The sequence below is a fragment of the Cervus canadensis genome, chromosome 17, assembly GCF_019320065.1.
Source record: "Cervus canadensis isolate Bull #8, Minnesota chromosome 17, ASM1932006v1, whole genome shotgun sequence".
Lineage (NCBI taxonomy): Eukaryota > Metazoa > Chordata > Mammalia > Artiodactyla > Cervidae > Cervus > Cervus canadensis.
In genome coordinates, this window is record NC_057402.1 from 22,254,902 (window position 1) to 22,268,582 (window position 13,681).

Genomic DNA, 13,681 nt, shown 5'->3' on the forward strand with positions numbered 1-13,681 from the left:
CCAAATTTGTTGACAAATTGAGTGCAGCACTTTGACAGTGTCATCTTTCAGGATTTGAAATAGCTCAACTGGAATTCCATCACCTCCACTAGCTTTGTTCGTAGTGATGCTGCCTAAAGCCCACTTGACTTCACATTCCAGGATGTCTGGCTCTAGGTGAGTGATCACAGTGACCTCATTTTCCATGTTAAGAAACTGAAAGCATACTGTTAGCAGAATAAAGAAATAATAAAATATGAGAATAAATCATTGAAATGGGAAACACAAAATCAGTATAAGGAAATCAATGAACCCAAGAGTGGAGTCTTTGAGATCAGTAAAATTGATAGACTCTTCAAAAAAGAGAGATGGAGGGAAGACACAAGTTACCAATAACAATAAAAGAGGAGATGACATAACTATAAACCCTACAGATATTAAAAGAACAATAAGGAAATAGCTTATATGAATAATTTTACTTAAGCAACTTATATGAAATGGATACATTCACTGAAAGACACAAACTACCAAACAAAGATCATTCAGGAAGAAATAGGTAATTCGAATATCTGTTTTCATAATACACATGTATAATCTTTCCACAAAGGAAGTTCAGGCCAGATGACTTCACTGGTGATGTCTACCAAACATTCAAGCATTTGAGGATGACATACAAGTTCTTCACAAATTCTTCTGGAAAACTGAAGATGAAGGAGTATTTTTCAACTTGTTCTGTATAGCCAGCCTCTGAAACTAAAAATAGACAAAACTATTACAAGAAAACTATAGATTAATGTGCTCATGAACATAGATACAAAAGTTCTTAAGTAACATTTAACAAATTAAATATAGCAACATATAAAATGGGTAACAAATGATGACCAAGTAGAATTTATCACAGAAAGGCAAGATTGGTTTAACATTCAAAGATCAATTAATGTAATGCAACAGATTAACAGACCAAAAGTGAAAAGTCAAATGGTCTTATCTCAAGAGATACAGTAAAAGCACTGGACAAAATCCAGCATCCATTCCTGACATAAACTCTCCAGCAAATAGGAACAGAAAAGAACTCCTTTAAACTGTTAAATGGCATCTACATACAACCTATGGTTAACATCATGCTCAGTGACAAAAGATGTCATTTTGACATCTCACCCAGCTATTCCACTCCTATGTATTTACCTAAGACAAATGAAAACATCATGTGTAACATAAATGTTTTTAATATCTTTTTTGTAATAGCCCCAAATTGGAAATAACCCAAATGTCCATCCATAGGTGAACAGATAAAGCACATATATCGATATGATTATTACTCAGCAATGATAACAACAACAATAGCAGTAATAATAAACCAACCTATAGATGCATATAGCAACATTGATGAATCTCAAAATAATTACACTAAGTGAAAAAAGCCAGATAAAAGAGACTGCATACTGTTTGGTTCCATTTATATATAATTCTAGAGAATGATAACTAACCTATAGGGACAGAAAGCCACTAGTCTGCTTGCCTAGTCATCAATATGAGAACAGGGAGGAATAAAAGAGAAGGCTTACTCTAAGAGTCATGAGAAACTTTGGGGGGTGTTATACATGTTTATTATCTTGTCATCATGGTTCCATAGGTGTATACCTACATCAAAACATCTAATTTTACACTGTACACATGTGCAGTTTATTGTATGTTATACCTCATAAAGCTATATAAAATGAATAAGACTGTGAAAAGTTTAGAGATAGTAGAATGTAAAGGGGCAGGTAGTAGGCAGGAAGAAATTAGTCTGGAGACCGAGGCTGGCCTCTGTCCTATGGACAGGTTTGTGGAGTAGGCTCTGGTGCAGTGCTGCGCTAAGTCACTTCAGTCGTGAACAACTCTTTGTGACCATACAGACTACAGCCCACCAGGCTCTTCTGTTCATGGGATTCTCCAAACAAGAATACTGGAGTGGGTTGCTGTGCCCTTCTCCAGGGGAGCTTCCCAACCCAGGGATGGAACCCATATCTCATGTCTCCTGCATTGGCCTGTTGGTTCGTTACCACTGGCAGCACCTGGGAAGCCCATGAGTAGCAGAGAGGGCTTAAGCAGACTAGAGGGAGCCTGATGGTAGAGACAAGAGCTCAGTGATTTGGCAGCAGATGATGGACCCTGTTGAGGAAGGCAGTAAAAGAGAAGAACTGGTAATGAAGAAGTGGGGCTGGATCTGAGAGACAATTCAGATATGGAATTGATGTAGCTTTAGGACCAAGTGGATAAGGAAGAGGAAAAGGTACATAGTCGGATATCTGGCTTGGAAGCTGCTTTAGACTGAATTTTGTTCCTCTAAATTCACATGTTGAAGCACTGACCTTTGATGTGACTACATCTAGAGATAGGGTATTTAGGAGGTAATTAATGTTAAATATGTTAACTAAGGTGGGACCCTGACCCCATAGAACTATAGCCTTCTAAGATGAGGAGTAAATGGAAATCTCTCTCCACCATGTGAGGACCTGGTGGGAAGGAACTGGATGTAAGCCAGGAAGAGTCTTCCCCTGAAAGTGAACTCTGCAGAACCTTGATCTTGAACTTTCCAGCTTCCAGAACTGTGAGGAAATTAATTTCTGTTATTGAAGCCAGTCAGTCTATGGTATTTGTTATGGCAGCCCAAGAAGACTAACACAAGCTTTCGGGGGTTTGTGAGCTTGGAGGGGGGGGCGGTGCAGATATGTTCATACTGCTCACCTAAACCAAGAATGCAGAATGTGAAGCAAGTTGGCACAGTTATGAGTTCAGACTGAGATATGTATTCACATGAGGACATAAACCATTTAAGATATAGGCCTGAAGCTCTGGAGAGAGATTGGCTAGAGGTACATATTAAGGATGGGCTTCTCAGGTGGAGCCAGTGGTAAAGAATCCACCTGTCAATGCAGGAGACCTAAGAGACATGGGCTCGATCCCTGGGTTGGGAAGATCCTCTGGAGGAGGGTACAGAAACCCACTCCAGTATTCTTGCCTGGAGAGCCCCATGGACAGAGTCTGGTGGGCTACAGTCCATTGGGTCACAAACAGTAGGACATAACTGAGGCAACTTAGCACGTAGCATGTACATATTTGGGAACCGTCAGCAATCGGTGGCAGTTGAAACCATGAGATGGGTATACAGTATGAGCAGAAAGTCCAACAAGGGAGAGGGAATGGCCAGAGACAGAGGACGATAACAATGACTGAGTGGTGACTCTAAAGCCAATGAGATAATTTTGAAGAGAGTTAACAGTAACAAATGCTGCAGCACATGGGACATATTTCTGGGGACATGTTAAGTGTCTGGCATGGCCCTTTTAAAATCAAAGACCCTACAGTCTGGCTGAAAAAGAGAATACAAATGCATATGAAACAATTATGAAATCATTCAACTAGGGTAAATTGTCTTAGTGTAACAGAGAAGTGCAATAAAGGTTCATCCGTTTAGTCTACCAGGATGTTGAGCTCCTACTGTGTATCTGGCTTTAGCCAGTAGGCAATTGGGCTTTTTATTAATAAAAAGAAGGGCAGGACTGAGTTACAGAGGTGTGAATAATGATACTCTGGATAAATGGAAAAAATGAAAGCAGAGTAATTTAGGTACATAGGGAGTGATGGAGAGGATCCAGTCTTAACAAGAGTCCAAGGAGAGGAGAATAATAGGGGAGAAAGCCTGGCTAGCTGTTTGTGTCAGAGATTAGAAGGTTGGGGAGGGGAAGCGCCCACCCTAGTATAGGGTATTCTTGCTCCAGTATTTTTTAGGCCCTAAGCACCTGTTGCAGCATATTAAGCTGCAACAGTTAGTAGGACCACTGCTTTCTACAGGTTTCAGACATGCAGAAACTTCAAGCCTCTTCACTGGCCACCAAATATGTGTCCAGCTGCCGTCGTGCATGGAGGGGGAGTTTTCATAACGAGCTTCCCAGGCAAAACTTAACAAGAGGAGGGCTTTTTGTATCAAAGCGCCTTCCATGATCCTTTCAAGCACTGGGTGCATTGAGGCTGGGTGATTCCAAGGGTCGTTTTTAACCTACATTGCAACGGCTTTGGCAACCAGACATATGGTCAGATAGATAATACTGTGAATAGTAAGGTAGACAAATTCGTAGCGGACGAACCACTATCAGTCTCTGGACACGACCAGTCAGTCTTGTTGGGCGGAACTATCCACAGTAACAAAGCATCCCCAGTGACAAAGCGTCCCCAGGACAGCCCTGAGGATACAGTTCTCCCGATGGACGGAAGAGGGCGCTGCGGATCGTCTCGGTTTGCTACCGTCAGAGACAGACCTAGAGTCCTGGGGCGCGAAGGGGAAGCCCGCGTGGTCAGGTCCCGGAAAAACCCCGGGATGCAGACGTCTCCCCGAGAGCGCCTGGGGTTGGTGCTTCGGCTCCCCGAAACTGCCTGAGCCAAGTGTTGGGGGCGGGGAAATGGTGGGAAGTTGGAGAGGAGAAAGGACCAGAGAAAGGAACCCCAGCGCTACTGGTGACTCCGCGGGAAACGCGAAAGCCCAAAGCCCACGGGAGCACACCGCTGGGGCTGCGGTTTGTTTGGGAGACAGAAGGTGGAAAAGGCTGCGGGTTTCGGCCATCTAAAGCTGACTGCGGCTGCATACCGAGCCTGGGGGCGAATCAGCGGTGCCGCCACGAGGATCCTTCCCAAATGTCTTTCTGGTCTCAAGTCTCCGCAGCAACTGCAAAACTTTCCTTCGAGCTGCCCGCGCCCCAGAGCGAGTCCGCGAGTGTCCCTCTCCCTTTTAAGGGAAGCTTAGTAGGGGGCTTCCCGTGTCGGTCCAGAATGTAGTGGGATCACCACCATCCTCTCTCTCGCCTGTTCAGAGGCCTTTAAAGAGTAACGAAGAAATGGGAAGAAATGGGAAGAAACGGAAGCCGCTTCGATGTGGAGCTCAGGTTCACTCCTGAGTGCACTCCTCCGCGCCCTGCATCGACTTTGCGGAGTGTCCAAGCAGCTGCAGGCCCGCGCCCCCCACATCCCACCTACAGCATCTCGGTTATCCTCCGTTCAAAGGGTGCTGCTAGCGCTGGGACCGCCCCCCCTCCCCCATCCCACGCTTTGTAAACCAGACCCCAAATTCTCTCCTTACCCCAGACTCCTTCCCGCCAGGGGGCGCCCCCGGAGTTAGTGGAGAGGTTAGGGGCCCTGACGTAAGTTGAATCTAGGATTGAATAGGAACATAGGAGGGTTTCAAGACCACTGGTGTCGACTTCAGGAGGGCCAGACCTGACAGGAGAGGTTTCTCTGACACCAAAGACCTGAGGGTGGGAGTCTCCTCGTCTCCTGGCAGGTGCTGGCCTTCACAGGCGCAAACTCGCCCCCCATTCCCACCCCAGAAGGCCAAGTGGTGTGCAGGGAAGGGCTGCACGGGAACCTCGCCGGGACGTCCAAGGGTCATCCACCTCCTCTCTCCTGCCCTCACGACCTGCCCAAAGGCCACGGTTGAAGAGAGTAGGAAGGCTCCCCTCAAAGACCCTAGATGGTCAAGGAGAGATGGAGAGCAATAGAGAAATCTCCAGATTTCTCCTTCTCCCCACGTCTGCGAAATCCTCCTGCGGAAAGCCGCCAGACTGCCGCGCCCTGGGGCTTTGCGCAGATTCTCCAGAGGTTCTCGATTGTGGTGCCTGGGGAAAGGGGGCTGAGGGGCCCTGTGAGATCCCTCAGGGAGAGGAAGACCCCCCCCGCCCCCCGCCCCAGGGGGCTCCCGATCCTCCCTCGGTTCCTCGCACCTCCGAGTTGGAGACCAGCGACCCCCAGCGCTCGGCTGCGTTCCTCCTTTCTGCTCCCTGGGCGGGGTTGCCTCGACGGCACCCGGAACCCAGGTCAGCCTGGCTCGGGAGTCTGCGCCTGGCTAAGGAAGACTCGCCCGCCTCGGGTCTGGGCTCGGGAGCAGACGAGGGGTCGAGAGCTTCATGCCAAGAGACTGTTCCTAGAAACCCAAGGCTTAGAACCAGAAGTAATAACCCCTTCCGTGTGCTAGCGAGTTTTACAGTTCACAGACTCACGTGCATGCCTAGCACAACCTGAGAGCTACATCGGACAGGTTATGACCATTTTTGCAGCCCAGGAACCAGGTGCTAAAATGCTTTATTTCCTTAATTCAACATTTTTTGAGGCACTGAAGGATTGGAGGATAAATAAAGCAAGGACTTGCCCTTGGGGGAGGGGGAGCTGCAAACAACACCCTAGCATATTTTGGCCTTGAGGGTTAAGGCTCCAGACGTCCACAAGAGCCATACCACCTGGCTGGAAAGTGGCAAAACGGGCTGGAACCAGGACTTCTGAGTTTATATTCCAGAGCTTTGCCCACGCCCCTGAGCGCTTCAAGATCGGGAAATGGTGCAGACACACGCACACAAACCTTCCTTACAACCCTGTCTATCTCAGTGGAAGCCAGAAGTAGTATTTGTCACAAAGGAGCTACATATTATTTGAGGGATTTGTTAATTTGTAAGCTCGTGTAGGTAGGAACCGCATCTAGCTGATTTAAGGCTGAATTTTCCAAAGTAGCAGGGAGCCTGGGACAGAGCCCACTATTTATTTGTTGAATGAATCACAAATTGCAGTAACTCCGGGCGAAATAATCCGGAATAAGCCCGACCAAGAAAGAGGGTCGCTTTCTGCCCTAAGCAAAGCCGGAAGGACCATGAAGGAAATTAGAAAACTGGGGGAGGGGAGAAAATAGGCGTTCCTATTTCATCATCCCCAACCTGGTGAGAGCTGTAGAGCCGGTGTTAGCCTTCTGTATGAGCCCTCTGTCCTAACTTCTCAAAGAACTGGTACACGAGGGAAAGAAGGGCGTTTCTCTTCGGCCGGGCGGGTGGTGAGCAAAGACCGAAGGCGATTTCGCGAGTCCCCGGCCCGGCCTGGGCCTGCACCCACAGAGCTCCTAGATCCCGGTCTGAGCCGCAGGCCGCAAAGCAGAGCGTGGTGAAGATTGAGGCGGATACCGGCGGCCGCCCCAGGGAAAACTTGAGAGGCCTGAGATCCGCCTTGCTCTGAGCCTGCCCCACCGCCCCACCTTGGCTGAAAGATAAGGGAAGATGCGCGGGCCCTACATGGTGAACTCGGGTTCCCAAGTATCCCCTAAACAAACTGCTGGCGTAACTGCGGTCTGCCCGGTTTGAGATGAGTCGGGGGAGTGGGGAGGCCGGCTAAAAGAGAACCCTCTGGTCAGAAAGAGGCGTTGGGGCCAGGTGAGGGACTCTCTTTCACTTGGACCAGCACGGAGATAAGGATATCCGCCTTTTCCCCACAAGACGGCTTATTATTGGCAGCGAAGCGCATCTGAAAGGTGCGGAGCTGTGTGTGTGTGTGTGTGTAGGGGCAGAAGAGGCAGGTGCCTCAAGATGCTGCGATGGCCCAGGCCAAGTCCAGACGAGATCTGGTGCTAGCGCGCGCAGCACAATCTCGGCTGCGGCGGGGAGGAGGGGGGAGCAGGGACCCTTACCCTCCACTCCCTCCCTCGAGCCCCCGCTCCCGCTCAGTGCCCTAACCCAACGCCTGCCAGCTACCTACAAGGTAGCTTTCCCCACAGTAAGCTTGAGGTGGGGGCGGGGAGCTGTCAGCCACGTGCCTGCCTCGGAGCTGAAAGCTGCGAGGCTACGAATGCGGAGGAGGCATGGCTCAAGGACTGCGGAAGATTCACCCAGCTAGTACTTTCATGTGCCCTATCTTACCTGGATCTTACAAAAACCTGGTGAAGAATGACCTCCATTTCTAAATGGCATTGAAACCGGGAGAGACTACAACGTTCTACACCTAGTGTTTCTTACATTTAGTAATAATATAAAATAATGGAGAGGGAGGAGAGAAGACTCGAGACTCGGAGACCCATCCCACCTTGGCATAAAGACCCTAGTTGAGGCGCAGGCCCAGGGCTGGGGTCTGGCCTGCACACAAGACCTATATTCAGTTTTGTCTGCTCCCTACAGTGTTTTCCTCTGTCCTTTCACTTGGACCCAGAGTCATCCTCTTCCCTCCTCGCCTAAGTAGGCATCACTTTGGCCAAGGCGCCCTCGATGGGAGTCTGAGTCCTTCTTGAGAGCGCCCCCCAGAGAAGTCTCTTGGAGGGGAGCGCAATGAGCTGACCTGGCACCCGACTTTCGAAGCACAACTGAGGAGTGCTGTCTGGACCCTCAGATTCCTGCTTGCCTGCCCCAAAGTGGCCAAGGGGGCTGGGAAACATGGCCCTGTGCTGTAGGCAGGAGATGGGGTGCCCTGAGCTTTCTCTCCCCTCTTAAGGAATATAGGTGGCAAGGAAACAATGAGCATGTAAATTGGCTTTGTATTGAGGGAGTGCAGTTCTCAAGGGGAAGATTGAAATCTTGAAATGAGCCAATAAACAAGTTTCCTTAGTATAATCACTATTAATGGAAAAGGCATCTAACCTGCTGAATTAAATCGTTCAAAAGCGCCTTTTCATCATCAGGAGCTCCTCTACAAGGAAGGGAAAGAAAATATGAAAACAGAAACCCAAATCGAGAAGCCTCCTTAACCGGCCCCCGCAGTGTCTTGGCGGCCCCTGCCCGACCAGGGAGCGCTCCGCCCTCCCAACCCCTAGCGCGAAGGAGGCTGAAACAGCCAAAGAGAAAAGAAAAGAGTAAAAACAAAACGTTTAAAATCCAAGAGGAAAAGTCGGAGCGGGTCTCAGGATCTGCTCGGCGGAGGGCTTGGCTCCGTGGTCCACTCCGCTGGAGGCCAGGGCCTGGCCGGAGCCTCGCGGCGGATGCCTCCGGCCCGCCCGCCCGCTCGGAAAGCGCAGCCTACAGCTCCTCCTCTCCAGGCGCCCAAGGACCCTCAAGGCGCGGGGTTCACACTTGAAGCCTGGGAACGCGCAGAGAGGAAACCCACTTCCTCCTAAGCAGTTTCTTGCTAGCCGGCTGAGAGGCGCCCAATTGAAACAGAATGATCCTCATCTACTAATATCCAGCGTGGCCACAAAGCGACTGGCCATTTACGCCGCCACTTTAAACAAAGATATTTGGTTATTCCCGGGAAGCAAGTGCACTTTTGCATGACTGAGCTCCGGGTGGAGGGAAGCCTCAGCCCTGCCTCCCGCCCGCGGGGCTGCTCACGCCTGGGGATTCGCCCCCTCCCGGCCGGCTCGTCCAGCCGGGTTCAGGCTCCGTCCCAGCCGGCAACAGGCGAGCTGACTCTCACGCCGCTCCCTCCCCGAGGCCTCCCTGAAGCATCTGAGGGGGGAAAACTATGTGACCCCGGGCTGGGGTGCGGGGCTGTGATGTCCTCGGAAAGTCAGCTCCCGTCCCAGACCTGCCCGTGTCTGGGCGATGGGCGAGGGTCGGGGACACCAGGTTTGTTCGAGGTGGAGCAACTTCAGCGATGTCCCTTCGCATGAATTCCCGCAGCTTCTCAGCTCGGGCGGCCAGTGGTGGGTCCTTGCCTTAGCTGGGGGTGGGGGTGGGGAAGCATAGCCGCGTGGGGGCTGAGGGGGCGGGGTGGGCATGAGGCCGAAGGCCCTGGGCCTCTGAGAAGACCCTGAGCTGGGGAGAAGGGGGGGCGCGGGGATCTGGGACAGCCTCTCGGCGGCAGCCGATCCCCCCCTAGCTCAGCGCCCCCTCCGCCCGCTGGGATTCTCTCTCGGGTAGGGGGGAAAGGGGGCGGGGAGCAGAGGTGTCCTTCTGACGGCGGCAGAAGAGGCAGACAGACTGACAGACAAGCAGACCAACAGTGCGGCCCCGGGGTGCGGCCCCTGACTCCCGAGCTTCCTTGGTGGCGACTGGGGCTCGGCGCCGCGAAGCCAGATGTGGTCCGGAGGCAGTGGGAAGGCGCGGGGCTGGGAGGCCGCGGCGGGAGGGAGGAGCGGCCCCGGCAGGCTCAGGTGAAACCCCCACCCCGTCCTCGGCCCATTCCCTGTCCCCGCCCCGGGAGCCCCGACCGAATGGGAAAGTGGTTCACTTTGTAACTCCGCAAGTTGGTTGCAAAGCAGCATTCACCTTCCTTCCTCCCCAGCAGCCCTCCTCCTCCTCGGCTACTCCCCATCCCACCTCTCGCCCTCCCCTCTCTCGGTTCCCTCCTCCTTTTCCTCCCCCCCTCCGCACCCCCCCTCCCGCGCGCCAGCGTACCCCACAAAAATGAGGGTAGGGGGTCCGGGGGAGAAATGCTTTGGGTCGCGTCTCTGCCTCTCTGTCTCTCTCTCTCCCTCTTTGAGACCTAAAAATCCTGACAAGTGAAACTTAAAGGTGTTTACCTTGTCATCAGCATGTAAGCTAATTATCTCGGGCAAGATGTAGGCTTCTATTGTCTTGTTGCTTTAGCGCTTACGCCCCGCCTCTGGTGGCTGCCTAAAACCTGGCGCCGGGCTAAAACAAACGCGAGGCAGCCCCCGAGCCTCCACTCAAGCCAATTAAGGCGGACTCGGTCCACTCGGTTACGTGTACATCCAACAAGATCGGCGTTAAGGTAACACCAGAATATTTGGCAAAGGGAGAAAAAAAAAAAAAAAGCAGCGAGGCTTCGCCTTCCCCCTCTCCCTTTTTTTTCCTCCTCTTCCTTCCTCCTCCAGCCGCCGCCGAATCATGTCGATGAGTCCAAAGCACACGACTCCGTTCTCAGTGTCTGACATCTTGAGTCCCCTGGAGGAAAGCTACAAGAAAGTGGGCATGGAGGGCGGCGGCCTCGGGGCTCCGCTGGCGGCTTACAGGCAGGGCCAGGCGGCACCGCCGGCCGCGGCCATGCAGCAGCACGCCGTGGGGCACCACGGCGCAGTCACCGCCGCCTACCACATGACGGCGGCGGGGGTGCCCCAGCTCTCGCACTCCGCCGTGGGGGGCTACTGCAACGGCAACCTGGGCAACATGAGCGAGCTGCCGCCGTACCAGGACACCATGCGGAACAGCGCCTCGGGCCCCGGATGGTACGGCGCCAACCCAGACCCGCGCTTCCCCGCCAGTAAGTGAGGCCGCCCCACTGCGGGGCCGCGGGTTGAGCGCAGGAGGCGCGGGGAAGACCTGCCGGGAAGGCGCGGCGCCTGCCGGCTGCGCGCTGGGCATCAGGGGTGGGCGGCCGGGCAGTGGCGCCAAGGAGTCGGGTGTAGGAGCTGGGGAGTCTGCCCTGGTTGAGCTGAGGGGTCCAAGAAGAGGGACTCGGTAGCCCTGGGGTCCTGAGGGCAGGAGCTGGTATTTGGCGTTTGCCAGATGCGGCCAACTGGCCGCTCTGCTCCGACGAGGGAGAGCGCGGAGACAGGCGTCCCCCCCAGCTAAGAGAACCGGGATGAGCAGAGCTTGGAGAGGCGCGGCCTGGCCGGGAGGGAGGGTGCCCTGCTGGGACGCGCTCAGGCCCTGGGCCTGGCCCACTCTCCAGGCTAGGCAGGTGGGAGGGCGCGCGGCTCCAGGCGGGATTCTAAATGGGCAGAGCCAGTGCCCTCACCGGGCTGACAGGAAACAGTGGCCAAGGCATAAAGAGTCTGGGGTCTCAAGCTTTCAAAAGTGAACACCTCCCTCTCCCAAGCTCCCCAAGCTGGGGGTCTACCGTTAGACCCCAGCTCCGGACCTGAGCCCAGTTTGCTGCCGGCTAACCCCACGAATCCGGAAAGGAACGGGGAAGGCTTTCTCCGCTCTGCTTTTTTGGGTAAAGCACCGAGACTGAGGGAGGTAGCCGGGGTTGAGGCGGGGAGCTCTCCAGTAAACCTCCTCGACGGCGCGGCCTCGAGGCAGGCGCCGGCGACCGCCGCGGCTGGGCCTCTCAGGGTGGAGGCGACCTAGGTGAGAAGGGCACCGTCGGGGCGGGCCGGGCTGGCCAAGGGCGCAGGCGGCAGAGGGGGTCTGGCCCGGCCCGGCCCCTGCCGACGCTATGCGTTTGTCGCTTACAGTCTCCCGCTTCATGGGCCCGGCGAGCGGCATGAACATGAGCGGCATGGGCGGCCTGGGCTCTCTGGGGGACGTGAGCAAGAACATGGCCCCGCTGCCAAGCGCACCGCGCCGGAAGCGCCGGGTGCTCTTCTCCCAGGCGCAGGTGTATGAGCTGGAGCGACGCTTCAAGCAACAGAAGTACCTGTCCGCGCCGGAGCGCGAGCACCTGGCCAGCATGATCCACCTGACGCCCACGCAGGTCAAGATCTGGTTCCAGAACCACCGCTACAAGATGAAGCGCCAAGCCAAGGACAAGGCGGCCCAGCAGCAACTGCAGCAGGACAGCGGCGGCGGCGGCGGGGGCGCGGGGTGCCAGCAGCAGCAGCAGCAGCAAGCGCAGCAGCAGTCCCCGCGCCGCGTGGCCGTGCCGGTCCTGGTGAAAGACGGCAAACCCTGCCAGGCGGGCGCCCCCGCGCCGGGCGCCGCCAGCCTGCAAGGCCACGCGCAGCAGCAGGCGCAGCAGCAGGCGCAGGCCGCTCAGGCGGCCGCGGCAGCCATCTCAGTGGGCAGCGGTGGCCCCGGCCTGGGTGCCCACCCGGGCCACCAGCCGGGCAGCGCGGGCCAGTCTCCGGACCTGGCGCACCACGCCGCCAGCCCCGCGGCGCTGCAGGGCCAGGTCTCCAGTCTGCCCCACCTGAACTCCTCGGGCTCGGACTACGGCACCATGTCGTGCTCCACCTTGCTATACGGTCGGACCTGGTGAGAGCACGCCGGGCCGGCCTAGCCCAGCGCTCTGCCTCATCGCTTCCCCTCCTGCCCGGTCACACACCACCAACCAGCCGCTATACCCCGCGCTTCGACTTTTCTTAAGAACCTGTCCCGTTGAGACCAAGGGAAAAAACACAAAGACCAAACTGCTGGACGTCTTTCTTTTCTTTCCTTTTTTTTTTCTAAAATGTGCAGGATTTTTTTTTTTTTAAGAAAATAAAACAACCAAGCGAATCCAATTCTTCTAAGGAGTCTTTAAACAGAGAAGGACATAACAAGAACCGCTTTGGGGGTGTCTTTGGGGTGATTCAAATGGGTTTCCCACGCTCGGGCGGGATGTAGTTTGGAGACGGCTCTACGCTGACATGGCTCTGGACACTTAAGATCGAAATCTTCACTCTGGGTACACCGTGCCAGGAAAGTGGACTCGCTTGTAAATACCGGGATTTCTTTGAAGGGGCGACAGGGGGCTGGGGAAAGGAAAAGACGGAACCCACTTGCCACTGACACAAAGGAAATGCCCCCTCCTGCCCCCTCTGGCCACCCAGGCTCAGCTGAGACCGGCCCTGGTTAAAATCGTTTTATGTTTGATGTGAACTTGTAGTTGTAAAACGCTGTCAAAAGTTGGACTAAACACTTAGTTTTTAGTAATCTGTACATTTTGTTGTAAAAAGCAAAAACAAGAAAACCAGTCCCCGTCCCCATCCCCAGCCCATCATATTTTTTATGGGCCAAGACAAATCTGTGTATATTATTTGGCAGTTTGGTATTTGCAGCGTCAGTCTTTTTCTGTTGTAACTTATGTAGATATCTGGCTTAAATATAGTTCCTAAGAGGCTTCTAATAAATTATACAAATTAAAAGGATTCTTTTTCTGATTAAAAACCCCATCTTTTGTTTGGTTTTGATTTGGCTTTAAATGGCATTTTTTGGTAGTAGGGGGAGTGGCTCAGCATTGGCCTGACAGGATTCGAATTGTGTGGGGGCTCAAAGGATCCTGAACCAGTGAAGGAGGCTGAGACCAGAGTCTTTGCCCCACGGGAAGAGAGAGTTTTGTTCTGCTTCTGAATTAAGTCGAACCAAACCTTGAGCAGTCT

General features: G+C 53.6%; 1 protein-coding gene and 1 long non-coding RNA gene across 4 annotated transcripts; one reads left to right on the plus strand and one right to left on the minus strand.

Annotated features, from left to right (window-relative positions):
* Positions 1 to 436: 436 nt before the first annotated feature.
* LOC122419803 lies at positions 437 to 10,353 on the minus strand. Of its 2 annotated transcripts, XR_006263007.1 has the most exons (4): positions 10,092 to 10,141; positions 5,096 to 5,167; positions 4,607 to 4,833; positions 437 to 732 (listed from the first exon to the last, which is right to left on the minus strand). It is a non-coding gene; the product is annotated as an uncharacterized LOC122419803 (long non-coding RNA). The 2 variants fall into 2 exon arrangements; XR_006263006.1 differs by lacking the exons at positions 4,607 to 4,833; positions 5,096 to 5,167; positions 10,092 to 10,141 and adding an exon at positions 10,217 to 10,353.
* NKX2-1 (NK2 homeobox 1) lies at positions 9,067 to 13,474 on the plus strand. Of its 2 annotated transcripts, XM_043489983.1 has the most exons (4): positions 9,418 to 9,847; positions 10,284 to 10,428; positions 10,532 to 10,917; positions 11,837 to 13,474. In XM_043489983.1, exons 3-4 carry the CDS (start codon positions 10,545 to 10,547, stop codon positions 12,577 to 12,579), a joined length of 1,116 nt encoding a protein of 371 aa, XP_043345918.1. In that variant the 5' UTR covers positions 9,418 to 9,847; positions 10,284 to 10,428; positions 10,532 to 10,544; the 3' UTR covers positions 12,580 to 13,474. The 2 variants fall into 2 exon arrangements, with proteins under 2 accessions (XP_043345917.1, XP_043345918.1); XM_043489982.1 differs by lacking the exons at positions 9,418 to 9,847; positions 10,284 to 10,428 and adding an exon at positions 9,067 to 9,397.
* The last annotated feature ends 207 nt before the right edge of the window (positions 13,475 to 13,681 follow it).

Coding starts and splice junctions, on each gene's coding strand:
- NKX2-1 (XM_043489982.1), top strand. CDS start 9,297: ATGGGCGAGGGTCGGGGACACCAGGTTTGTTCGAGGTGGAGCAACTTC. Junction 9,398..10,531: donor CTCAGCTCGGGCGGCCAGTG/GTGGGTCCTTGC, acceptor TTCCTCCTCCAG/CCGCCGCCGAATCATGTCGA. Junction 10,918..11,836: donor AGACCCGCGCTTCCCCGCCA/GTAAGTGAGGCC, acceptor TGTCGCTTACAG/TCTCCCGCTTCATGGGCCCG.